The sequence below is a fragment of the Mugil cephalus genome, chromosome 9, assembly GCF_022458985.1.
Source record: "Mugil cephalus isolate CIBA_MC_2020 chromosome 9, CIBA_Mcephalus_1.1, whole genome shotgun sequence".
NCBI lineage: Eukaryota > Metazoa > Chordata > Actinopteri > Mugiliformes > Mugilidae > Mugil > Mugil cephalus.
The window spans coordinates 18,701,889-18,729,022 of NC_061778.1; the positions used below are offsets into that span (position 1 = coordinate 18,701,889).

General features: G+C 44.3%; 1 protein-coding gene across 1 annotated transcript; it reads left to right on the forward strand.

The window, feature by feature from the left end:
- Positions 1 to 1,932: 1,932 nt before the first annotated feature.
- Positions 1,933 to 17,946, forward strand: chrd (chordin). The gene is made up of 21 exons (XM_047595061.1): positions 1,933 to 2,357; positions 4,237 to 4,340; positions 4,430 to 4,556; positions 6,344 to 6,490; positions 6,670 to 6,787; positions 6,971 to 7,058; positions 8,155 to 8,296; positions 8,561 to 8,698; positions 8,976 to 9,058; positions 10,745 to 10,892; positions 12,211 to 12,317; positions 12,458 to 12,737; positions 12,858 to 13,099; positions 13,192 to 13,305; positions 14,223 to 14,414; positions 14,545 to 14,638; positions 14,822 to 14,878; positions 15,047 to 15,150; positions 15,382 to 15,645; positions 16,396 to 16,489; positions 16,871 to 17,946. Exons 1-21 carry the CDS (start codon positions 2,207 to 2,209, stop codon positions 16,933 to 16,935), a joined length of 2,859 nt encoding a protein of 952 aa, XP_047451017.1. The 5' UTR covers positions 1,933 to 2,206; the 3' UTR covers positions 16,936 to 17,946.
- Positions 17,947 to 27,134: the final 9,188 nt, after the last annotated feature.

Below are 27,134 nucleotides of genomic sequence, written 5' to 3' on the forward strand. Positions count from 1 at the left end.
AGTCTGCACGGAGCACTTATGTTTTCGACATGGGTTTAAAAATACATCTCGCAACCGTCTTCTCATTGTTGCGCACAGTGTCAGCTATTAGTTGAGCATCTGATGGCCCCAGGTGAAAGGAAGCCGGTGTTTTGTTTTGCTTTTGGTATTACTGTGCAATAAACCTCCATCCCAGACTTGGTTTCTACTGCCCGAACTCCTCCAATACACACACAACGCTTGTGGTCAACATCCCATCGGGGCTATGCATGTGCTGGGTTTTGTTAGCGCAAATAGACAATTTGCCATCCAGTCTTCTTAATGAATCACCGTGTGCAGCGCAGAAGAAAAGCGTCGCTTATCACCCTATGATGAAGTGCAAACAGGCCATCATCGACTGCCATAGCCGAGTGGGTGGGTGGTTGGGTGGGTGGGGGGCTGGAAGGGTCTGGGTGCTGGTGGGGAGCCGCGTGAAGGCTCACACCCGGATGGAAGTGGCTCCCAGAGGCCACATAATGTGACACATGCATAAAAATAACACCTCGCCCTCGCACCTTTACCTGCGCTTTTGGCACGGAACCGTTTAGATTTGGCACATTTTACGCGCCGCTTTGCCTCAAGGCACAGAGATTAAGTGAAACCAGTAGAGTATTTGTGGACTGAGCGGGGCATTTAAATCAAACACAGCGAATCACGCAGGGCTGCCGACTCTCACTGGTTCTCTCGGAGGGGGCCTGCAAATTTTTATAGGAAGAAAAACAGCAAAATGAGGAGCGTTCTCCGTAGCCTATCAGAGCACGGAATGTATGGACTTGCAAAAATGACCACAATTATATTCTTCTTCTTCTTCTTAGAGAAATACGAATCAATTATTCTTTTATTCCAAACATCTCAGGCATATAATAAGCCCGACCTCTTCTGAACCCCCCCTCATATAAATCACCCATGAGCAGCACTGCAGTAATGTAAACTTGAACCGCAGAGCGTTTGTTCTGGCCCCCAAGGGACCCGCTGAAAGGAACTGGACTGTTACTCAACCACTCTGTCTTTGTTTGATGGGAACGTTTCCCAGATCTAAATAGGCCTCTAATAAATTTCACGCGATGTTGATGCTGCGAATCTCTGCGCAGGCCCCGGTGTTTTTTTTTTTTTTTTTTTCTTATAGATTCCAGGTCAAATGGCCTTTGGCACCTGCACGTCTACAAATTTAACAAAGTCACAACAAATGGAACTTTTTTTTCAGATCGGCCAAAAGAAACAGCGCGGGGTCTAAAGAGAGGACAGAGGTCTGAGTGAGGCCGGCACAAATTTTCTTTGAGGCATCCCAGCTATTTTCATTCGTTTCTGTTAAGTCACTTAGCTCTCAGCTCCAAGCACTCTTGGAAAACTGAGATCAGCCAAAGACTGTCACACATGCATCTGGTGCTGCACACTTCCCCACTATCCCCACGCTGACGAACCTCTTAAACCCATTAAGCACATTTTTTTTAGGGTTTATCCCTGAGTGGAAGTCAGACATGTCATCAATCCATGCGTCACATTAGAAACACACCAGGAAGCCGATGCTCAAGAGGGCATTTGCTCCAAAACGGCAACAATACGGCGATCAACAAGCAACGCAGGGCAGTGTGACCAAAGAAAAATCATGCTCGTGTTCAACCTGTCCTGATAATTGTGCCTGTTTGGGTCACGGCTGTGCTTTGTCTTTCTGTTAAAAAAAAAAAAAAGCAGCTTAGTGAAAGTTTTTGAAAGTTTACGACGTGAATCTGACGCAGGCTCGTTTCCATATATTTAGAGGAAGCGAACTGATACGGGGCGTCGATTTCCCTTTCCATCATCCACCCCCACCCATCGCACACCTCCTCCTCCTCCCTCCTCCTCCTCCTCCTCCTCCTCGCCGGTGGCTGCTTCAAGCTGTCAGGGAAGCAGGCTATAAAGCAGAAAGAGACGGGGCTCTGAGAGAGGCTGCCGGTACACTGAGGAAAGCAACACGGTGCTGGGCTGCATGCTATGACTCACTCTCGGAAAACTTCTGCCTGACTAAAACCCGGATAATTCTTAGTTATCATTAGTTTTTCTGTTTTGTTTTGTTTTTTAAACTTCTGACAACGGACGTTTGGATATAAAGAAGAAAGTCTTTAGTTCACTTTTTCAGGTCTGGGGCAGTCATTCGCTGTCGCTCGTAGCCGGGGACTTTGTGAGGGAGCTGTTTGGTGGAGGATCTGGGATGCTGGCACCCCGCGCGCTCCGCTCCTTGCTGTGCGCGCTCAGCTGCGCGTGGTGGCTGCACGCCGGAGCGGCCTCGCGACTCAAGTCTCCCGCTCTGCCCATCCAGTCAGAGAGAGAGAGAGAGGCGCAGCCCTCCAAAGGCCTGTCAGGTAAGAGACGCCGACACCGTCAGCGTTCATTTCCACCAGCTAAAATGCAACGTTAGGCTATGTCCACCTCAAGCAGACCGTTAGCCTAATTGCCCAAGTCATATTTGAACGTTTTCGTAAAACCAGAAAAAAAGAAAAAATTAGCAAGCACATTGGTATTTTTATTGATACTGCAACAGTAAGTCAAAAAAAATGACGTAGGCAGCTGCGCCATTGGGCTAACGGTATGTAACAATTTCAAGATTGCCAAGTAACAGTATAAAGAGTAGGCCTAAATATTATTATATTTACGAAATAAAGTGCTATTTTTTTACATTATTATTGTACCGAATTACCTTTAGCACCCAATAACTTAGAGTTTCACAAGCATAGACACGACCCACAGCTACTTATCACAAAAAAAGGTAGACAACATTAAATTGTAACGTTTTCTCACGATGCGTCGTTTTATTATGCGGCTCCCCAGGGCCAGGTTATGACCCCGGGTTCAGCTGCCTGGAAGCTCGCACGCTAAGTGGCAGACAACCTCAATTCTCCAGCCATAACTGTGTGCAGTCTGACGACTGACAGTTAAAACTACACATTTCTGCTCGCTCCCCGGGAATATTCCCCGGTTAATGTGCCCCAGTGCGTAAACTAGCGGCAAACGTCTGAGTCATAACCGCAGCGAATGCCTTTTGATTCACGTGTGAAAGAAAGAGCTCACCGCGGGTTTTTTTTTTTTTTTTTTTTTTTATAAGGTATCTCAGCTGTGGGGTTGAACACGGCGACGATTTAACCACCACCTTCGTAACGTGCAATTCGATGCTGGAAAACTGCTATCAATCGACTTTCCATTACAAGCGCAGGCTCCCCAGGGATGATTTATTTGAGCAGAGACACGAGTGGCGGGCGGAGCGAGTGGCTCACGGCTTCGCTCCCTTTAACTCGACCGGACTGTTTTAAAGCGTGTAGTCACTTTAATGAAAGAATAATGCGAACCAGGTTGGGGGCAGCGAGCGAGACATGCCATCGAGCCCGAGCGAAGCTATCGGGGGCTGAGATCAGGGTAGACTGTGTGCGCACGGCTCCGCGCGTTGCTCACAGGTCGTCATCCCGACCAAAAATGACTGTTATAGTGCAGTAACAGAGCGTGGCAAATAACAGGTTAGGCTTGTAGTGTGGTAATAATAAGCCTAAAGGCTATTTTTAGAATCCACACACCAGTCCAGTTCGCGTGTATTACGACAGGTAGGCCATGTGTGTTTTATGGTAATGGCTGTGCTCCAGTGAAACGCTGCAAGGTGCCTACTCTCACTGTGTCCACAGCCACTTTAGTCACCGCTGTTGTCAAAAACAGGGTTTCAGTTTCTACTAGTGCATATGATGTAAATAAAGACAGCTAAAAAAAAAACATTATAAAACTGCCCATTATATATAAAGTGAATCCACCTCCTGTTTCGTCCCTACTGTTGCTTACTATCAGGTAACATTTATAATTTTATAATATGCATATTAATTCATCTTGATCGTTTGAAAATATGGTTTGGCCTGCAATGGGTATGTTCCTGGGAATCTCGGATAATCCTGTGGTGGAAATATGCACGTCTTATTCAGATAAGTCAGTACGGAAGGCCGGGAACCCAAAACTCATGAGGCGTCCAGGGAGTTTCGGTGGCCTCCAGCATGCCTGGGCAATGAGCTGTGTGGGATTCATTGGTTGCCAAATGTGAGAACGAGAACAGTAGTCCAGCCTGTATAAGTGTATCATCCTGCAAACACTTAATACATGTCCTGAAGTGGAAGATACGGGCCTCGCCACGGTCCAGCACACATCTTAAAATGCAACGTTTGACCTTTAAGACACAGCCGTGTGTAATCTGCAACGCTTGTATTACAGGATGCTCATTCGGAGGCCAGCTTTATTCTTTGGAGGATACATGGCATCCAGACCTGGGCGAACCCTTTGGCGTCATGCACTGTGTCCAGTGCTACTGTGAACCTGTAAGTGTTGTCTAATCGGCGTTGCCCTCGACACGTGTCACCGAATGAATAACTGACGGGGTCTGTGCGATCTGTTTCTCTCCCGGCAGCAAAAGAGTCGTCGCGGGAAAGTGTTCGGGAAGGTGAACTGCAAGAACATCAAGCAGGACTGTCCAGACCCGGGCTGCGATGACCCCGTCCTGCTGCCGGGGCACTGCTGTAAAACCTGCGCTAAAGGTAGTCTTCCTTCTGCACTCGGGCCTTAAATAAATGCATGAGGAATAGTCAGCTGAAATAACACGGGGGAAAAAGCTTGAATTGCTTCAAAAGCGAGAATAAATTGCCCCGTCTTGTTCACATCAATGCCTTATTTTGATTATTCTCCGTTTGATTAATTCCTCTGTCTTGCTTCTCCTGCTTCCCCATATTTTATTTTGTTTTTCTTTGTTGCATGCCAGTTCTTTAATTCTCTTTTCTTTTCCCTGCGGGTCAGCTAGTTAGCCTTCAGAACAGCCAGTGTGTACAATGAGCAAGTCAATTGGTTTTGAATTGAACCGTGTCAAATGGACATCTTCTCTAAGCAGCCTGAACTGAAAGTACCACCCATCCATCCAGCCTCATTCACTTACCTTGTCTATACACTGCTGCACACACAATTCCACCTTATTAGGCAGTAAGAACCCCCCCAACACACACACACACACAAACACACACACAGGTCTCTGTGCTGCACTGTTATTCAGCAGATTGGCTGTTTTTTTTTTCAATCCTGTGTGTCTGGTAATGGAATGGAAAGTAAAGGTAAAGCACTGCAGGGAGAACACTATGCCGTGTGTGTTTGTGTGTGCGGCAAAATTTAGACAGGGCCGCGATTCTGTGTGTGTTGTGGTCAACTCTTAAGGAAAAGGCTGAGTGTGTTGGTCTTAGCTTTGGCACCGTTGCCCCCAGTATGTTTGTGTAAGTGATGGAAAACGGTGTGTGTATTTGTGTGTTATACGTGTGTATAATGACTAGTGCACCTGAGGATACAGCATTGCTAAGTGGGGAGAAGTGAGAGTGAGACTCCCCAGAAGCCCTCGATCGTGCCCAGTGGAGCAGAGAAGTGAGGGAGGAATGATGAGATTTGAGATTTGTGGATTGTGTGTGTGTGTGTGTGTGCGAGAATCATACGAAAAGAAAGAAACCAGCTCCTCAGAAATCAGGCCAGGAGAAATCGGGTGACTCAGAGGGCCGTGCGGGCAGAGGGGCTGTATTTGGCCGAGTGAGCACCGCTGCATGTGTCGCTGTGTATGTTTGCGCGTGTGAGTGTGTGCATAGCAGTGAGGTCTCCGCATTACATCAGAACGCACAGCAGTTTGTGTGGAACAGCGGGTCATTGTTAGGATCGCACGCCAGTGTCGCTCCCAATTCCCCTTAAGCTCCTCAACTTCGAGAAACTACCCTGGCTTGTTACCCCTGGCAGAGAAAGGACGAAGGAGAAATAAGTGAGGAGGACAGACAGAACAGGCGTTAGCTTTCAGTACCGCGTTGTAATTAGTGTCTTAAGGCCTCTCTGTAATCTGTTCTTCTCATTGCTTATAGTTATTCTTTAACATTTACCTGTCTTGGTCAGATTTGTCACAGTTCCCGTCTAGTGCTTTGTATCCACTTTTTTTATTCTTCATCCAAACATAACAGCCAGTGTCTGAGTGTCATCTGCGCACCAGATATTGGACAGCATTATTACAGAATGTGTTTTGAAATGTTAGCATTCATGTAATTTACTGTAATTTGCAGTTGGGTAGTGACATAGTTTCAAATGCCAGTGCTTGAAGTCTTTATTAGAAACCATAACAGCATTACTGCTAAAAGGATTCCTTCCGTATAACAACACGTATCAGATTCATGTTTTAATAAAACCAGATCAAACTGATGTGGCCAAATGTATGAGCACTACATACAGTACTCTGACAATAATACACTTTAAGCAGCCTACACGTGTTCGGAAAGTGATTTCTGTTTTTTTTTTCTCGTGTTCTTTGCAGATGACAAAAAACAGACAGACGCCGTGCTGGACAGCTTTGAGTACTTCCACGAGAAGGGCAAAGAGAAGGAGGGCGACCTCCACAAATCTTACAACGACAGGTCCTACCTGAGCTCCGAGGACATGGGTCCGATTGAGAGTCGGACTGGTAAGTACTGAGCACCGCCCCCCACACACACGTATAACGTCCAACTTAAAACAACATAATAGAAAACACTACAGCTCGTTTGACTGTAATATAACTGCAAAAATAAAGTAGTCTGGCCTCATAAGGCTTCTCATTCATATACGGAGTAATAAAAGCACTGTGCCTCTTCTCCTCTGCAGACTTTGTAGCGGTGCTGACAGGAGTGACAGACTCATGGCTGCCCAGTTCGAGTGGAGTTGCCAGAGTTCGTTTTGCTTTGACCAGAACCAGCCTGGCCTTCTCCATCACATACCAGAGGTAAAACACTCAGTGTGTCACAGTGGAAACATCTGCTGCTTTTGGTCTTTTGTAGCTTTAGTCTCTTAAGGAGCCATTCTTTAAAGTAAGAGAAAAATAGGTCTGAGTATAATAATGCACCATATGCAGTTGTCGTCTCTTTTTAATCCTGCATTCCACTCACATCTCATTCTCATTTTCCAGGATGTCCCGTCCCACTAAAGTAGTCTTCCTGGACTCAGATGGGAACACTGCTTTTGAGTACAGAGTTCCCAAGGGACAGTCAGACATGGTAAGAGTTTACACGAATAGGAAAATCATCTCCTCCTGCTCCCTTCAGTGTTCCTTTTGCTACATGTGCATTTGAGTCTGTGTGTTTCCTGGGGAGGGGGTGGGGCTGGGGGGGGTGGTAGAGAAATTAAGTACCCGCATGACGAATGCTCTCACCCCATGACTCTACGGTCAAACTCTGACTCCTTCTCTCATAACTCACCCTGCAATAATAAACGATAAATACACTCACATACACAGAGTGACACTTCCTTTCTGCTTCATGGCCTGCTTCTAAACATTTAGAAGTCAGCCGGATTGCAGTCAACATCAACATACAGTCACTCACAGCAAGAAAACATCGGGCTTGAGGTGTCCAACACTGACTTTAATAAAACTCTGATATTATTCAGATAAATCAGTAAACCGATATGTCGGTGTAACAGTAATAATCACGCATGCGTGCCCACACACTCCCCAAACGTCTGACTATCGCCACACATCATTTCCTGCCAAAATACACACATCCCCACATTCCATTTCAGACCTGAACACTCTGTTCAGCGAGGCAGGAGCCCCCTAAATACAGGTCCTAGAAATTGGCCTATTATTATTTTTAGATAAATGTCAGCGTCAAGCTCCAGAGGACCTCAGAGAAAACGCTCCGACAGAAAAAAAGGAAGGAGGAGGGGGGGTTCACTGGAGCAACGCTTTTGGAAAGAGAGAATTTTTCACATGTTACATCACTGCTTAGCAGGGGGACAGAGAGTATCACTAATTAAAACGGAGATTACCCGTGAACCTTGAGCGCTGAGGCGCCGGCACACTGCCACATTTCTTCTCTCCGCTCAGGAAAAAAGCTGCGGTTTCATGTTGACGCTTCGCAACTCCGGGTTAAGAGCACAGTGACACGGTTTAATTGAACAGATGTCCATGTATCGTCTGTTTCGGATGCATGCTCGCATGTCTGCTCAAATATGTTGCCGTAAGAGAAGAAGAATATACAAGCGATTTAAATTTATTATGTTTAGCGTTCATGTACAATTCCATCTTCACTGGGCCAGCACACCAACTTACATGCCATGTGTGTGTGTGTGTGTGTGTGTGTTCGTGTGCAGATCTGTGGAGTATGGAAGAACGTGGCCAAACCTCATCTGCGACAGCTGCAGTCTGAGCAGATGCGCATCAGCATGACTACATCTACGAGCAGACGAGAAGAATTGGAAGGAAAGATCATCAAACACAGGGCACTCTTTGCTGGTGTGTACGCTCGAACGTGACAGCGTTCTCGTGGCTTATTTCCTGTAGCGGTGCTTCAGACGCGGTGCGAGCCCTCGCATTTGCGCCGCAGTACACAATAAACTCAATATATACAAAGCAGCTGAACTGTATATGTTGTGGCGTAATCTTAAAAGGCTTTGTATTGATTAATGTGGCTAAAATGCCTGGGCTTTGTTTACAGCACGGGGTTCGTGTAAGAGAATATATATACTCCATAGTAATGTGTACGCGTCTTATTTACAGAAACTTTCAGTTCAATGCTGACGTCGGAGGAGGATAATTCGGGGATGGGAGGCATCGCCATGTTGACGCTGAGCGACACAGAGAACAACCTGCACTTCATCCTTATCCTGCAAGGCCTCATCAAGCACAAAGATAAAGGTGAGAGGGGAGGGGAGCGAAGGGGGAGAGAGGGAAACATGCGGTGGAAAGAGACTGAAGTTAAAAGCAAAGCTCATGGGAAAACTGTCCCAGTGAGATGGAGACTAAATGAAAGTTTACTTTCTTTTGGTTAATCCTAACTGCAAGTAAAAACAACATCTCGGGGACCACAGTCATTTTCTGGGAATCAGTGTCTCATCGCTTGTTTCAGTAAACCTCCTCAAATCAGGGAATGCCGACGGGTGATATTAACAAAACAGTCCTTTTGTCTTCTCAGAGCCTATTCTGGTGCCCATCCGAGTCCAGCTGGTGTACCGCCAACATATCCTGAGAGAGATCCGTGCCAACATCACCTCGCATGTGAGTAACAGTACACAACGAAAAGCCTTTTGCACGAAAACAATTTGGAAACACAAATATTTAGCATTTCCTCCGGATTATTTGGAAAATAACTAATTACCCCGAGAACTATGGGAGATTTAGGCGAAACGTGTTATCTGGGACAGACAAAGAGCGAAAGGGGGCGACTTCAGGAGGAGCAGAGTTGTTTTTGGTTGGAAACAGATGACCCGGCGCGCACACACACACACACACACACACACACACACCTCTTGGAGACGGATGTGGTTTTGTCGCCACATCCTTGTGATGCTGTCGCCGGCGCTCTGATCACAGCTAACTACCCTGAGACATGACAAGTAAAAAATGGATGGAGAGGATGAGTTAGAGGAAAACAAAAGAAGAGAGAAAGTTCGCGAGTGGAGGGTTTGCAGGAGACAGATGTGAGCGAGGGATGAGACGCAGACGAAAGAGGGGAGGGAGGTAAAGAGGATGCACTGCGTACACACTCCTCACACATGTCAGTGGTTAGTGGTCTGTGGGCTGAGATGGATGGAGGGGAGGAAGGGGGGGAGGGGAGGGGAGGGGGAGGAGTGATGAAAGGCGGGTCTGTTTTTAATTCTGCCAGGAATTGCGTGAAGGGTCGATGCGCCTGCATCGAGGCTAGTGACAAGAAAGGCAGGCTGTGAAAAATATCCGCAAAGTCTGATCCCAGAGCGACCCCTCGAACTGTCCCCGAGCTAAACGCTGAAACCCAAACTGCTGATTCATTTGAGAGCTTCTGACTGAAGGAAGTCCATAACAACATAACGCACATCGTTTGTAGCTGAAGGCGACCGCTGCTTTTATTTTTTGCGCCGTGAACACACATATGGGCGAGCATCTCGGCAGCGTCGCCGCTTCTTGATTTACACAAGAGCTATAGCAGGAGCAGCATTTCCTTCCCTCCACTCTCATCATTCTGTCCATTCATTTTCCCAAATAATACGTCTTTCCCTCCGTCCAGCCCCCTTCTCCATTCCAGCTCTGTTTTGGCTCCTCGTTGTGAGGATTTATGGTACATGTATATTTATATTGAACCGAGGCCCCAAGGTCATAAAAGTAACATTTCTTCAACACGCTCGTACATCTGTCCTATTAATCCAACCTTTCTCAACGTCTCTTTTTGGAGTCCAGTCTGCCCCGTTTGAAGTTAAACTTTCGTATTAAATGTTTTACTGCAGAGCGATCCATATTTATGCCTTTTTTTTTTTTTTTTCTTCAATATTTCACATGTGCACCTGTGCGTGGGCTTATTTATGGTCATGTGGTTTCGTGTAACAGAGCTGTTTGTGTCCTTAATGATTCCTGACTTTGTGATGCCGTTGTGACTGCTGTATTTATTTTATTGTGGGGATATTTCACTGCGCTGGGATTTGTTTTGTTCTCAGCGCTCAGCTCATCTTTGTTTAGTATAAACTGAACAAAAAGGATCATTTTTAGCTGGAAACAAATCGCCAGCTCGTCTTTTGTTTAAACGACTTGGGGTTCGGTTACTCTGGTAACATGACAGTGTTGCACCAAGATCCTGTCAACAGGATCTTATGATATAATGTGACATTTTTATTTCTGTTATTGAAAAATCATTTGTCGTGGAATATGGTTTTGTATTTATGCATTTCTTGATCCTATTTTAACATCCTTCCCCCGCCATTTCAATGTGTGCAGGATCCAGACTTTGCGGAGGTGCTGACAGACCTCAACAGTCGCGAACTGTTTTGGTTATCCCGCGGTCAGCTGGAAATTGCTGTGGCAACAGAGGGTCAGGATCCCAGACAAATCTCTGGCTTTATCACGGGCAGAAAATCTTGTGACAGTAAGTGTTCTCGCACTCAAACACCTTCACCCAAATAGAAACAGATTTTCATCCACGTGCGAGTTGGTGCTCGGCACCGTGGAGGCAACAAACACGCATCTGCATCTGAGAATGTGTTTTATGTTGTAGTTGGTTTGTGCTTGTCCATCTGTGGCTGTTTTTGTCATTCTCCTCTATAAATACTCTTTCTTTCTGTCTCCATTCTTTCAAGTCTTATCGCGAGGGGAAAACCGTGTTTATAGACCTTCTGTTTGGCTTGGTGGCCCACCAAGACTGTGTATGCATGTGTGTGTATTTGTGTGTGTGTGTGTGTGTGTGAGAGACCGACGGGTAGAAAGAGGTTTCAGGAATGTTGTGGACAGCCAGTGGTCTGAAACCATTAAAGCATGCACACATGGTCTTTTCCACGCGTCGCACACTCCAGCATGAACGTTGAACATCAACGCGTCTGGCGCTTTTGAAAGGCGCTTTTATTGTCGCACACATATATTAACACAAATATGCATAAAGATGCTTGTTTGTAAAATATTTACTCGCAGTCTCTCAGACGCACACGAGCGCTGCCAAGGTCACAGTCTGCTGGACCTGACTCTTCATGTCGGTGTTCCAGTGCTGTGATTAACAGCTTGACGTTATGTGTGAAGAATTCAAACCCAACACACTCATTCCCCTTTCCCCCCCTCTCCTTTAGTCTTTCCATCTCTGCCCCCGTGTCTCAAACCCCCTCATCTGGTCTCCTCTTTCAGCGGCTCTGGCATCATTCCACCTCTCTGACTTTTTTAAGTCTCTGTCCTTTTTCAGAGGCTGTTCTCTTCACTTTTCTCATCCTTCCCTGTTATTCACCCCCTCCTGTCCTCTCAGCTCCGTCCTTTTAAGCCTGCTGCATTCATCCAGGGTTACCTCATCTTAAGGCTCAACCTTTGGTGGTTTTATATGTGTGTGTGTGTGCAGCAACATGTATGTTTTTGGCCCAAGGTCTCACACGATTACACAAGCGGCCACGCCTCCTGATTAGTGGTTCGACTGAATCCGTCTTGTCAATGACTCCTTCAGTGTGTGGCTGTGTGGCTTCGATATGAACTTGGCTACAGAGCGCGAGAGAGTGTCACGTGTCCCTATTCTTTCTCCTCCATCAGCCAACCAGAAAATTGTATCATGACAAAAAATCATTGCCTCATCTCATATGCTGTCAGGCTGCACTATTGTTTAAGGGAGGGAAAGTCCGAGGGGAGAAGCGATGTGTTTTAGATAAGTAACATTGAGCAAGAATGTGCACTAAAGTGGATTTCTGATATTAATCTGCGTTTGTCTGGCTCAGCTATTCAGAGTGTGATGTCTAGCGGCGATGCGTTGACCCCAGGGAAGACAGGAGGAGTGGGATCCGGTGTCTTCAACCTCCATGACAATGGAACCCTGGATTACCAGGTCTGGATCTGTTCACTGTATTTCAAATATTATTCACATATATGTGTGCCTTCTTCGTTGCTTTAAAATCTTTGCAAAGCTTTTCTAAAACACAGTTAAAGTGGAGGAGGCCTTTAACCATTTCGCCCTCATTCTTCCAGGTTCAAGTCGCAGGTCTCACCAGCGACGTTGTGGGCCTCACTATTGAGCTGAAGCCGCGGCGGCGAAACAAGCGTTCTGTCCTGTACGATTTGACACCAGAGTACAACAAGGCCACGGGGCGGGCGGTGGGCAGCTGGAGTCGCCTGGAGGCTCGACACATCCACATGCTGCTGCAGAACGAGCTCTTCATCAATGTGGCCACGACGCACAGTCAGGAGGGCGAACTGAGGGGTCAGATCAAGGCCCTGTACTACAACGGTTTAGAGGCGTCTAGACAGGGTAGGTATCAACGGATGTGGGTCATGACTTATAACACAATAAAATGCACTGAACTGCTTTATAAACATAATGTATGTGTGTTTGTTCTCTATCTCATTTTACATTTTCTTCCTCCTGTAGAGTTGCCCACTCCTCTAGCTGGTCACTTTGTGTCCCCACCAGTAAGAACCGGCGCCTCGGGCCACGCCTGGGTGTCGGTGGACAAACAGTGTCACCTGCATTATGAGATAGTCGTCGCAGGCCTCAGCAAGGCCGACGACCTCACCGTGAACGCCCACCTCCACGGACTGGCCGAGATCGGAGAGATAGACGACAGCAGCACCACGCACAAGAGACTCCTCACCGGCTTCTACGGCTCCCAGGTACATCAGCGCACACGCAAATACAACACGTGTACGAACACATAATGGAGAACCACACTCAGCTCGGTCATCTTTTCTCTCTGCCTCTCCAGGCCCAGGGAGTGTTAAAGGACATCAGTGTTGAGCTACTGCAACACCTTGACCAGGGCACGGCCTTCATCCAGGTCAGCACCAAGACCAACCCTCGAGGAGAGATACGAGGACGGGTATGTAAAAAAAAAAAAAAATCACAACGCCAGCACTTTCACTTTTAGGGCTTTTAAAAAAAGTCTGGTCCCAACAGGCAGGGTTCACCTGGGTTTCCAGGGATAAATGAAAAAGTTAAAAATATGATGAATATGAGTAACTGCAGAGTTGGGCTACCTGCCTGAAATTTGTCATCTAAGCATTTGTCGAGCATTTATAACGCAGGATAGTTGCATATGTAATAGTTGGTAAGATAAATGAGAAAATATTTCATACTTTTAATTGGGTTCTTAACCAAATGTTGAATATTTAAATTAAACAAAGTTTTAGCTGCTACAGCCATGTCGAGGCGAAGGTGATTAAAATTAAATGGGAGCAGTAAACCAGGGTCCCTGGGGCTTTTTTTAACCACCTGAGTGTTTATGTGTCTGTGTGATTGGTCACTTAGCACTCACTAGCCCACACAAACACACACACTCACTAGCAGGTGCTGTCTGCCTGAAGAGATTTAGCTGAGAAGTCAATTTTATTGGAATCCAGAGACACACAAACACAGACCCACAAAAACCTGCTGCAACCTTGCAGGTGTAGCGGTTGACGAGTTCTCGTGGGCTGCCAGGTACTAACAAGGAAAGTGTTGACGCACACTCACAACAGTAGGATCCAGCTGCTTTAATAGAACACAGGCCCAACACATAAACAGCCATCTGCTCGGGAGCATAGAACTGCTCCATTTAGAAACACTTATCCTTTAGTCAGGTGTGAACAGCACATTTCTTATTACCTAACCCTACTTCTCTTTTTTTTTTATTTTCTCTGCCTCTTTTTCATTTCCCCCTTTTATTCCGAAACATTTAACTCGCCCTTCTTGTTTTCCTTTCATTTCCTCCACCTTCTGTCGCCTTCGTTTCTTTTCCAATACATTTCCTCCTTCCAGGTCCACGTACCAAACAACTGTGAGTTTGGGACCAGAGGAGAAGTGGAGGAGGCCGAGTTCGACGACCTTTTCGTCAAAGACCCCGAGGAGCTGAAGAAAGACCCTCATACCTGCTTCTTCGAGAACCAGCACCACGCTCACGGTTCCCGCTGGACGCCCAACTACGACAAGTGTTTCTCCTGCAGCTGCCAGGTAAAGTGAACACACACACACACACACAGAGACAGAACATTAAATTGGTTGTTTGATGGTCTAATTAACTAGGAGGCCTGTTTGCATCTGAAACGTGAAGAGGTTCTTCTTTCTGCCTTTTTTTCTGCAGAAGCGAACTGTGATCTGTGACCCGGTCATCTGTCCAGTGCTGACGTGCTCCAGAACCGTTCAGCCTGAGGGCAAGTGCTGCCCGGTCTGTGACGGTGAGTCAGTCCCGGTTCTATGAGTGTGTGCAGTATCAAGTTTTACACTGGATGTACTGATTTGAGCCCCTGGTTTCTGTGGACAATTTATCCTCTTGGATAAAGTCCCAAATTGCTCCCCTCAGCAATCATAAAGCATAAAGCTAATCTGTTTTTATGCCTCATTTCCCATTTCCTGCACAGAGAGGAAGGAGCCCAAGGACATGAAAGCTCCAGAGAGGGTAGAAGAAAATCCAGAAGGTAGCTACCACCTCTTAGTTTTTTCCCGCTTTTTTACTTTTCTTTTTCAACGACCTTTTCTTTTTTTTGTTTTGTCTTCTGTGCACGTCTCTGCATCGCATCCTCTTGAATTTCTTCATCCTGGCGTCCTCTGTAACTTTTATTTCTCGTTTTTTTTCTGTCTCTCAGGTTGTTACTTTGAAGGAGACCAGAAGATGCATGCCCCAGGAACCACATGGCATCCCTTTGTTCCCCCCTTTGGCTACATTAAATGCGCTGTCTGTACTTGCAAGGTAAATATACATCAATAAACCAACTCACATCTGGCCAAGTTTACTTCCCGAGGAATCTTAATGGGTCATTTATCTTCCTTTTTGAAAAAAAAAAAAACGGGGCTTAAATCTATTTCTCATAATTTCTTTCTTGAGGAATGTTCAAACTATTTATGCGGAGAAAGCAATAAGTCATTTGCGCTGGAAGGAAGAATTTCCTAACCTGAGGACGGTGCTGTATTTTATCTGAAGGGATCGACCGGAGAGGTTCACTGTGAGAAGGTGACGTGTCCGGTGTTGACCTGCACTCACCCGGTGAGGCGTAACCCCTCTGACTGCTGCAAGGAATGTCCGGAGGAGGAGAGGACCCCCGCGGGCCTGGAGCACAGTGACATGATGCAGGCGGACGGCCCCAGACACTGCAAGTTTGGCAAGAACTATTACCAGAACAGTGACAGCTGGCACCCCTGGGTGCCTCTGGTGGGCGAGATGAAGTGCATCAACTGCTGGTGTGATGTAAGTATCGTCGGTCCCAGGAACTAACAGTGCTAGTTCACGGAGAGTTCAAAATCTAATGTTTCCACATAGCAGAATACAATTGCTCTAATCAGGATGATCTGAAGCCAGAATGTCGTCCGGTGGGTTGTGTTAGTGCCACGTGTGGAGCTTTTTTATAAAGCTGGACAACAACAGACAAAATGTGAAAGGGCCACTTACAGTAACAAACCCACAGTGAATCGTCACCTCAGTAATGTGAAGAATTTCAGTGTCCTTTAGCTCATTGTTTGAATTTAATGTTTCCATTTTTTAATTTTTTTTTTTTGACGATTAAATTATGAGAAACACATTTTATCCCAGCTACCCAGCACAAACGACTGTCCACACTCTCTAGTCGACGTGGTGGAGAGTTTAGCAGCTCAAGGGCAAGATCATTTCCTGACAAGGTGGAGGAGACCAAAAGTGGAGCTGTGAATAATGGGAGTTATGAATGATGAGGAAAAACTGCAGAAAAGATCCACGCACTTGCAGAAGCTCCCATCTAGACTTTTATTGTCATAGCTTCTGCAGGTGTGTGGATCTTTTCTGCAGTTTTTCATCGTCATACCTTTCGAGATCCAGCGCTCTGCGCATAACTCTTTCTGGATGTGCATGTTTCCAAACTTCTTCGCGAATGATGAGAAAGACACACATTGTTGTTGTTGTTTTTCAGCGTCTCTCTGCTGGATGCTTTTCGCTAACTCCACCTCCCTCTCTTATTCTCCGCAGCACGGTGTGACCAAGTGTCAGAGGAAGCAATGTCCAGTACTGACCTGCTCCAACATCACCCGCACGGAGGGCTCGTGTTGTCCTGAATGTGTTGGTGAGCAACGAACACACACACACACACACACACACACACACACACACAGACAGACACGTGGACACTTTACAAGGCACTGGCCACCTCCAATGCAGAAGAGAACATAAAGTAGAATATGTGATTACGTTATGCACTGGAAGCTCATTTGCTCACATAGTCAGTTAAAAGCCGTCTGATGCTGCTGCTCCTTAAAACATCCAATGTGCCTGGCTTCAGCTGAGAGCTTTTCCTGTTTCATGATGAATCGAGCGCTCCTTTTGGATTTTTCCATCCCATCACGAAAAAGAACGGACTTTTCTGAAGTTGCGAAGCACTGGCTGAATATCAGCGTCAACCCTCGACCGCAGAATCCTCCTAAATAGATGTTGCTTTCCTCCACAGACAACAAAGAGGAAGAGGACGCGACGATGAAGGCTCCAGACAAAAGGCGGACCTGGAGACACTGATCGTCCGGGACGCTCGCCCCAAAAAAAGAAACCCCAGACCCTTCGGCTATTCCACCCCCCCGACCCTCCTCCTTCCAGACGGACCCGAACCCAGAGCTGCACACTGGGGTCCTCCCCCTCAACCCGACCCTTCTCACCTGACACCCACCCTGTTATCAGCTTCAGGATTGTAATGAAGAGAGACCAGCAGATGTGGTGGAACAATGAAGCGGAAATGAAACACTCATTAAGTGAAGGGCTGAATCTACGGAGAGGACCAACCAGACTTTACTCATCTGCTGCCTTCTGCTTCCTGCCTTCAGTGTTTTGCTGGAATTTTTCTTGTTTTTTCAAAAGCAGCTCGACGGGACAAGTGGTGCAGCTGTAAAATATAACACAGTCGTTAAGCGGGACTCTTGAAATCCAGCTGGATTTGAAATGTTGGTAAGACTGTTTGAGTTGTATTCCGCCGACAGGGCTTCTTTTTCGAAGTACAGCCAATGGCTGCTGCAGTTCTCGCTGGACGCAGCCGGGAAAGCGCTGCTTTAATAAATGTGTGTGAATGTGTGCGAGTACAAGTGTGTGCGTGTGTTTTTTTTTTTTCTGTTTTTTTTTTTTTTTACCAGTAAAGAGTACGAGTAATCAGCAATACAGATGTACAAGACAGTAAACTGAGTGGGTGGCAAGGAGGTGTTTATGAACCAAAACAAACAAAAAAAAAAACTAAAAACGTGTCGTTACCTGTCTGTTCAGCCAGTCTGCAGCTTCCATTTGCTCTAAGAGTATATTTCAGTATCATTCAAGTGGGCGTCACGCGGGATCAGTGTTGTTTCCCTGGAAGAAATGTTTGAAACACTTCCTGCTGATCTCACTGCTTCTCCGCTTCAGTTGTTCCTATTTCTGTTTTGAATTAAGTAATATTTTATGGATTTTTTTCTATCATTGTCGTTTATGAATATGAAGCTGGTTCGTATTTTGTATTTATTGAATGGTGTGGAAACAAAATAAAAAAAAAGATGTTTGTCGGTTAAAGAGGGGCTGCCTGTGGGTTTGTTTTGAATGCCGTCGCTAACCAGCTTTCCCCTGATGATCCCTCTCTCGGTCCCAGTTTTGCATCCGTATCTGCACTTTTCATCGGCAGCTCTTGCAGTTTCAGCTTTCCACTTTTCTGGCCCTCCTCTCTGTCTCTTTCCATTTGTGTTTCATTCTGCCCAGCTTTTCACATATGGAGCTGTGATGAGAGTGACGACAGGCCCGACTGACCTGACTAAATCCTTTGTTTTCTTTCTCCTTTTCTGTCGTTGAGTTTTTACTTCTTCAGAGTTCATCGTCATTTTTCTTTGTTAAATTCTTTCTCACCTTCTGTTATTTAATTTTTCTGTTCTCTTTTCCTCAATTCTTCTTCTTTTTTGCTATATTTACTTTTAACTTTACTTACTTTTGCTGTTTCTTTCATTCCTTTCTTATTTCTATCGGCATTGCAAAGAAGTAGGGACTGGCTAAAACGTCCTCACTTTGCACTAATGTCCTCACTCAGAAGGTGTCAAAATTCAAAGAGGTCCTCAGAAAGACAACTGTACAAGAACACACACACAGCGCAGGCAGACTGAAACATAAATACATATTCACAGATGTACAAATGCACAAACTCCTGAATCAAAAACACACTCTGCCAATGGCCAAGCAGAATTCTTTCCAACGCATACACAAATATGAATCTACCACTGCCCTCTGCTGGCCACAACCCGTAATTACAGCAAAGGTGGCCTTTAAAAGAACAGCTGGCTGACGGCACCTGTTGACCTCCCGTGTGTGTGTGTGACTACTCTGTACACAGTAAGAGCATGTTGGAAAGCAATCATCGGGCCCACGGGGAGAGGTGTGTGTGCGTGTGGTTGGGGGGTGGCTGTCAGAGCCGGATGGTTGAGGTCAAAGGTTAAGCACCCTGAGCCACGGTGCGTGGCAGCCTGTGAAGATGCATGAGCCGTGTACCAGGCTGAACCCTGCACCTGCACATGTGTGTGAACGATCAGCGATACATGAATTATTCAGCTCGTCTCCGTTTTACAAACACGAACGGCTGTGAACGTTTGAACCTCGCTGCGGTAGCTGCTTCTTTTCTTTTAATTTGTAACACATATGCCAAACATTAACAATATTAATTCCTACCATGTCATAAATGCCAGAGATATAATGCACGAAACAAAGTTTCTTAATATAGTTGTCTCGTCTGTTAGTGTTGTGAAGCGTTTGACCGGTGCTACGAGGACTCGCTCATCTTGTAACTGACTGAAAATCAGAGCCACATGTGATGAAGAGCTGGACTCTGGTCGCTTTACTGCTTTGTGGTAAAAGAACAACAGCACATTGTTGGATCCGACATGAAAGCCCATCTGCTTTGTAATACTGTCACAAGAAAAAGATTCACATCGCAGTTCATTTCTGGATCCAAAGCACCTAATTATTACCAAGTCACTCACCAAAAGCATAAAACGTCCTCGCATACACGCACTCGAGTTACATCGTAATCCACCCAGAAATAAGCTGAGGGGAACCTATCTTGTTGCATGTTCTAGTTCGCAACAACACGACTATTATTCATTTTCTGCCGACCTCAAAATGTTACAGCTCGTGTTTACCACTAAAGCGGCCACGGTGACTCTATGGGTCAAAACAGCAACGGACATTTTTTTTGTAACTACATTACAGATTTACTCCTGCAAGAGCCTATTTTCTGTGTTTTATATGAATAGATTAAAACACATCAACGAAATAATGATGGCATAATAACCTGAACACATACAGTGCATAATGGAAATTCAAACTACTTATGTATTACACTGACTCCTCATGATAAGAGGACGCTGTGTAGCATCTGTGTCTCGGTGCCATTAGAGTGTTTGGGGGTGTTCATTCGTCTCAGTCTTCTCCGCAAAACATTAAAAATAACAATTGATGCGACACAGAGACTACGTGCTGAGAGTGTTTCTTTCGCTGCTTTCACTGATGTTTTGCAAAAACAAAAGCAACCTGGAAGATTCTGGTGATAACTAACCGCAGCGGAGCCTGGAGATCTGTTGAATACAACAATGGGGGTGCTTGAGACTTTTGTTTTCAATTTAAAACGCTGTACAATAAAAATGCGTGACAGTGATGGATTGTGTCTCCAGAGAATCACTGTTGACTCCCCCATTACCTCCCTCCCATCTCAGGACTAGTTCTTTAGCCTCCCTGTCTGACCATGTTGGAAATCTAATCTGTTTGTTCAAACTAACACACTTGAAGGATTTCCAATCTGGTCACTCAACAATCTTAAGAACTTGCTTTAAGAAACCCTGAACTGGACCAGACCACGCTGCAGGACTGAGAAGTTCAGGAGGTCCTTTGTCCCCACAGACATCAGAGAGTACAACACCACTGTCTAAATACTAAAATACTCACTTGTAAATTGTAAACTGGTCATATTTCCAGCCTTCCTTCTCCTTTTGCACTGTTGATTCTGTTGGTGTGCTACGTCGATGTCTGTGTACAGGCTACTGGACACTCGAATTTCCCGCAGTGGATGAATAAAGTGTTTTTCTATTCTATTCTTCTACTCTGTTGTCTCTTTGTAATGTAAGAGCTGTGGGAAGTGTGGAAAGTGTTCCTTATTCCAATAAGCTGTTAGCTCAGAGGGCAGATGTATCTCTGGGCTCCAGTGTTCAGGTCAGAGCCGTGGGCTAGGGATGTGTGTATCGATCCAGAAATATCGATACTGGTCCAAAAAGAATTATATCGAAGTCCGAGCGACTGTTCTTATTTTTATTTTTGCTTGAGACATTTTTTATTTATTTATTTTTTTTAAATGTGATTTGCTCGGATTTTCAGTTGACTTGTTGAACTGCACAGATTGTCTTTAAATGCTCTGATTAAAGAGAAGTCTGCTATTAGGCAGCTTGTTTAATTCTTATACGGAGGTATAAAATATATTTTTTAAATATGCATTCATTATTACATTCACAAATGTTTACTGTAAAAGTCACCCTTTTTATATACACAAGTAGACATTTAAAAGTATCGATATCGGTACCGATATTAGCCTTGGTATTACTTGGTATCAGATTGAAAGGAAAAATAGCAGTGTCACACATCCCTACCATGGACTTTCTGAAGGCTGTGGATGGCTGGACAGTGAACCTGCAGAAGGTTTGCACAAACTATTATGAGCAAAATTAGTTTTTCTGTTTAATTGCTCAACGATTTGAACAAATTGTTTATTTGTAGTTTAATTCTATTGAAGCACATTTCTAAGGCAGCAAGTGAGCTACATTTCCATTCAATCTGCTTTTTGACACGTACCTTTGAAGACAAAACAGCCTCCTGTGAGAGGGAGGTGTGCCAGGTTATTTATCTTTCTCTCTGCTGAGAGAATCAGTGTAAACACTTACAATCCAGCACCTGTAGGTCGGCAGTTATTCATTTTTATAAAGCAAACCTCAGCAAGTTTACCGAGAAGCAGCACTAAAGTGGTGGACAGACACCACAACTCAAGAAAACATGCAAATAGACAAAAGAGACCAGACGCAAGCAAGGTACGGAATGCAAATACTCACAACAACAGAACATCAGCAAGTTACATATTTGCATGTGTTTTCTTAACATGTGGTGCTTTAAGTTTTCTCACACTACGAGTTGATGGATCATTTGTTATGTACTGACTGTAGCGCTGTGGTGAGAAAACAGGTGGTGACACCATCAGATGTTTTCATCCATCACTCAAACACACACACACACGCACACACTACTAACATTTACATTCAGCTAATGGACCTCTATACGTTGTGTTTGGCTACACTGAACGGGTTTTTAATGACTCCTTAAGACAGAGCAGGTTCTGTCTTAAGGAGTCATTAAAAACCTAAAACATATTTAGAAAGAGGGGACATGAAAAAATATGCATACTATTAATAATGACTTGTCGGAAATGAATTTCTGAAACACTGGTCTGTGCTCACATGCTGTTACAATGAGCCTGGGGAGAGGGAGAGGGGAGGCTCATCAATATTTCACCAGTGCTGCCCTCTGCTGTCAACAGTCGAGCTGAAATCCTAAATCACAGTATTACAGTGTGGATTTGTAGTGTTTAACTGGCTGCATATACACTCAGCCCTATACAGCGTCATAAAATGGTTCTCAGACTCACACCATTAGAGCAGGAGCAGTCAACAACGGCATAAACAACCCTTTTAGTACAGGGAGGCTAAATGAGAATGAAAAAAAAAATGAGAACGGTGGCCCTCAAATTGTTCCCTTTTGGCATTTTCTTACCTTTGGCATTTTCAAGGATGATTCTGTCATTGTAAGTAGTTAATATAAAGTTGATGCATGTTTGTTTTAGTTTGTTATTTGACACTAGAAACAGGATATGACATCATGGCGACCCCAAGTTGCCGTGGCATCCGCTCCGTTAAGCGGCCCCATGGGACCGTGAGAGTTCCATCTCATCTTCTACTACCGCTTAATCCTCACCAGGGTCGCGGGGGTTGCTTGGAGCCTATCGCAGCTGGCGTCGGGCGAGAGGCGGGGTACACCCTGGACAGGTCGCCAGCCTATCGCAGGGCCAACACATAGACAAACAACCATTCTCGGTGAGAGTTGTAAAAACTATTTTTAAAAATGTATCCAAAATTTCCTTGCAACTGGTGGAGGCAGAGCAGAGCATGGTATTAATTAAACGGAAGTGCAATTGAGTCTAGAGGAAGTTTGGCTCCACTCTCGGGCCGTACTGATCAGTCGCATGCAGAAACGGTTCAAAGAAAACTATTCTTATTTTCTGTTATGATTAGTTGTAACCTTCAGGCTCCCTAGACACATGAGCGCAAACTCAGCTACGTCCAAGAGAAGTTGCTCAAAGTTTATTTTTGATCATATCAAAAGGACTTTGACTGTAATTTTCTTAGAAATTCACCTCTGTGTTTGGACTGAGCCTGGAGCACTGAATCATCCTCTGGGTTTAAGCACAAAAGAAAGACACTTGATGCTTTATACATGACTGAATAATATATATAAAAAACTTTGTATTGTAGTGGGCAAAAGTTTGCTTTTTGGATTTCTCCCTTTGTGAAACTTTGACTTGAGTGGGAGTGAAGAGGTCACTTCCTCTCTTCTATCAACTCAGACGAGTGCTGCCTAATATTTGCTGACGAGTTCGATTTTACAAGGTTACATCTCTTTACTGTAAAACATGTCCTTTAATTTTACTTTGGAAAAATGTAACTAGTAAGATCATTACAGCAAAAGTGAAGCATTATTTTTTTTTAATTATTTGAATCACACCTCTTAACAAGACAATGCAATGTTCTCTACATAAACATGGCATGACAAAAGCCATAATAAAAGATATACTGTATATACTTATAAGCCGGTAATATATTTTGTTGTTTATAATAATCCGAGCTTGTGTGACCATGCTGAATGCAAACATTAGAGGTACATGTGTGAAGCCTTGAGGAACACCATGTGTACTCTATTCACAAAAAGCTGTTCTTATGCGGACCAGTTTTCTAGTCTATTGTATGTTGAATGACCGTGTCAAATATGAAAGCCACAAATGCGAAAATATTGATACCGTATTTTAATATTTAGTCCTTGTATCTGTTAACTCCTGTGATAGACTGGCGACCTGTCCGGGGTGTACCCTGCCTCTAGCCCAATGACAGCTGGGATAGTCTCCAGTCTCCCACTCAACCCTCTAGAGGACAAGCAGTTATAGAAGATGAAGATGAGAATGAGGGAGCCAAGTTCTCAGCTTGTTCTAAAATATAATAATTTCACAGTCATGCTGTTTGTGGATCCAACAGAGCAGCAGTCATTCATTAAATGCAGTATCTGCACCAATATTGTACTGTGCATCAAATTATGCTGAATGGTGTCAATGGTTCTCTGTGACTGGATCTAAAGTGCTGGCTGAGGACACATGTGGAGATGTATTTTAACAACCAGCTCCAAGTACATGGTGACACCTGAGCCTGAATTTACACCACAAGTGCACTTGTGATAGGACTGCCCAGGAAGGATGTTAACGAAAGCTCGGTCTGAATGGGGCCGTAGATGTCATTCAAGACTGCGGTGTAACAGTTAGAGGAGACAAATATGCTCAGTATAACGGTATTTGCTTTTTGTGCTGGAAATAATCAGCCTTTTCAATCTTTTGTTTAACGCTTCATTGTGTTTCTCTAGCATTTCATTTCTGAACACTCAATTTTCACAGTCCTAACGAACCTCTTGGGTGTGCGGTTTACGAAGAAACCCTGATACCTAAGCAGTGCCCGTCCTGGTTTTACCAAGTTTAGTGTTTAGATCCACTTGTGATTCAGCCTTGTAAACAAAAAGCCTCAACATCTAACTCAAGGACACTTAAGCCAGGCAGCAGATATTTGTGGTACTAAGAGGTACAACTTTGGACTTTACATTGACAGGTAATTGGTAGCTAGATTCTCCTTTGAGATGGCCTGAGGGTGAGATTTATGCACCCCACGTTGTCTGATGTTTCTGTGGTTTCATCAGCCGACCTGTCGGAGACACCAGTCCAGGTTTTTCCTCATCTATTCCATCAAAGATGAAAGTGCATCGTATGATATTTTGATTTGCAGTAGAGGTTTCTCCAGTTGACATTAAAGGGCATCTCCTGTGATGTTTGTCTACTGAATAGGATTTACTCTCTATGCAGGTAGTTGGTTTTTCATTGATCCTAGGAATGTGGATGTCATTGTAATTCCGGCAGAAACCTCAGGCATTCATTTTAGTGGGTAGAATGTTCATTTTACGGATACGCCATCAATTCTCATATGCGTACATTAACGTGTAAATGGTGTACGCAATTCAGTCAATGTCATTTCTTCACTTTCTCAAAAATAATTCCGTCCAGTCTTCACTACTTCAGATTTGAAAATGAGAGTCTCTGGAAAATACATCAACCTATCATCTTTCATTCTTTAATCAGTGCACTGATGGAGATAATTACAGATGAGACGCTGAAGCATTGTATGCTTTAATATTACCCAGCTAGTACCAGTCTTCCTCTGAAATCATTGTAACTTGATATTGTGTGTCATTCTCAGATCGTTAGATAGAGCTTCTGGGTCATAGACAATATACAATCTATGGTTTGGATGTGTTGTGCATTAAGGTAAATTGTATGCACTTTGGATAATCCTGTTAAAAAGCACAGTATTCCATTACATTATGTAATCTGGCAATCCATTAGCCATCTATCCTGTCCAAGGGCTGGAGCCTATCCTGGCTGTCATTAGCCGAAAGGTGGAGTACACCCTGAATAGAGATTTTTGTGTCCTTCAGAATTATCAACATGTCTGCATAAAAATGATTCAAAACGTTAGCAGACTTTTACACTGTCCAGAAAGTGGATGGAGATAACTCAATTAAACAAATGAGAAAATTGAATGAAATTTAATCATTTGTATATGTCTGTGAATTGCAAAACTACCTGAACCTTCATCTTGTAGGTGTAGGGATGATCGATAAGATAAGATTTTATTGATACTGATGCCATTATCGATTCTCTTACCAATTCTTCCTGTGAAATTTTGGTCTACAAAAAGTAGCTGTTCGTGGTTTCGTTACTGAAATAGGAAATTAGTCATTGGATCCTCACTAGCGCTGCTCTGAGTCTTAGGCCTACCGATAGCTGCACTCATTGACCAGAGATTGTCGAACACATGACACTCTCTGTATTTATACCATGTGTCGTCAACAAATGCTTCAGCATTTTGGTGGTGTTGCCGCCCTTGCTTTAAATTACGGTGCTGCATAAATTGCCATTGCGTCCTCCTTGTTGTCACGTGAGCATCACATGATGTGAATGATGTGCTTCAAAGTAAAGATTCTTCCTCTTCTTTCGTTTTATGGCGGTTGGAAAACAATTTTTAGATACATTACCACCACCATCTGGACTGAGATGTAAAGACTCGGCACAACAAGAATTGTTAAGGGGAATCAATAAGCGTGAAGGCTAATGATATCAATGAATTGAACCAGTTGGAACCAAATCCAATGGCCAATGTCTTCGTCCAAATGATGCAAAACAGAACCAAACAGGGACATAAAAGACAAGGCGCCTCTTAAAGTTACATAAGAAGTAAGAAAAACACAAAGATTTCAGACTTCCAAAGTAAAACAAGAAGAATCTATGACCAAACCCCAAATGTCTAAAACTAACATGACACGGATAAAAGGCATTACTGGTGAAGACTTTGGAAGTCGTCGTAACATGTTGGAATAAGTCTTTAATTTTGTAGCTGTCATGTTATCGTATTGTTATTTCATGTCACATCGTGCCCTGTAAATAAACATCATGTCAACCAAGTAATTTGCGGCCATGTCCTGTTGTATTGTTTTGTCACTCAGCTGGTTGCTCATTTTCCTCCACTCCAAGCAGACTTCATCTGGCAATAGTGCTTTTTAATGAGTCTACTCTGCCGCAGGATGGGATTCACAGATTAACTTTCTTTTCCTTACAGACAGTTGCAGCAGACAGAAACACATGTGGCATTCAGAGCACATCTGAGCACACTTTGTTAGGCGGATTTACAATACCTTCTTATTTGTCCATCTAAGTCTAAACCGAACTACCATGATGTGACTGTGAAGTTTGAGGTAGTGGCGAGTGATCTCGTCTGAAATCATTTTTCCAGCTTTATTGATGTAGGAAGGACATTCATGAGTAACAGGAGCAGTTATTGGATGTGAGGGCGATGCCTTCCAGCATGTTTCCTCTGCCAGCTCGATATGGCATCATTCATTACTGCCTGCAGGGTTCATGCAGATTGTACCTCTGCTGAGCCCTCATTAGTGACAGCAGGGCCAGATATGGTAATGTCAGACTATCATTACTCCTACTGGCGCCATTACTGACGTAATTATTATCTGTAACCTGACCACTAAGGTTCGTCCTTACAAGTAATCTCACCAACACAGTGGTGGCATCTGCTGAGCCAGAAGGAGGTGTGATGAACACAAGGATATTAAGAGATATTAGAGAAATGTGTCAGTGCTGTGTGATGAGCCAATAATTTGATACACAGTAATTTGCTGTTAGTAACATCAAATAATTATTTCAATATCTGTAAACTGACAGTGGCTTTGTCTCATTTTGGCTCTGTCTGAATCAGAAAAGCTCCATTTGACAGCAAAGACAATGTTAAAGAAAATTAGTCTTTATG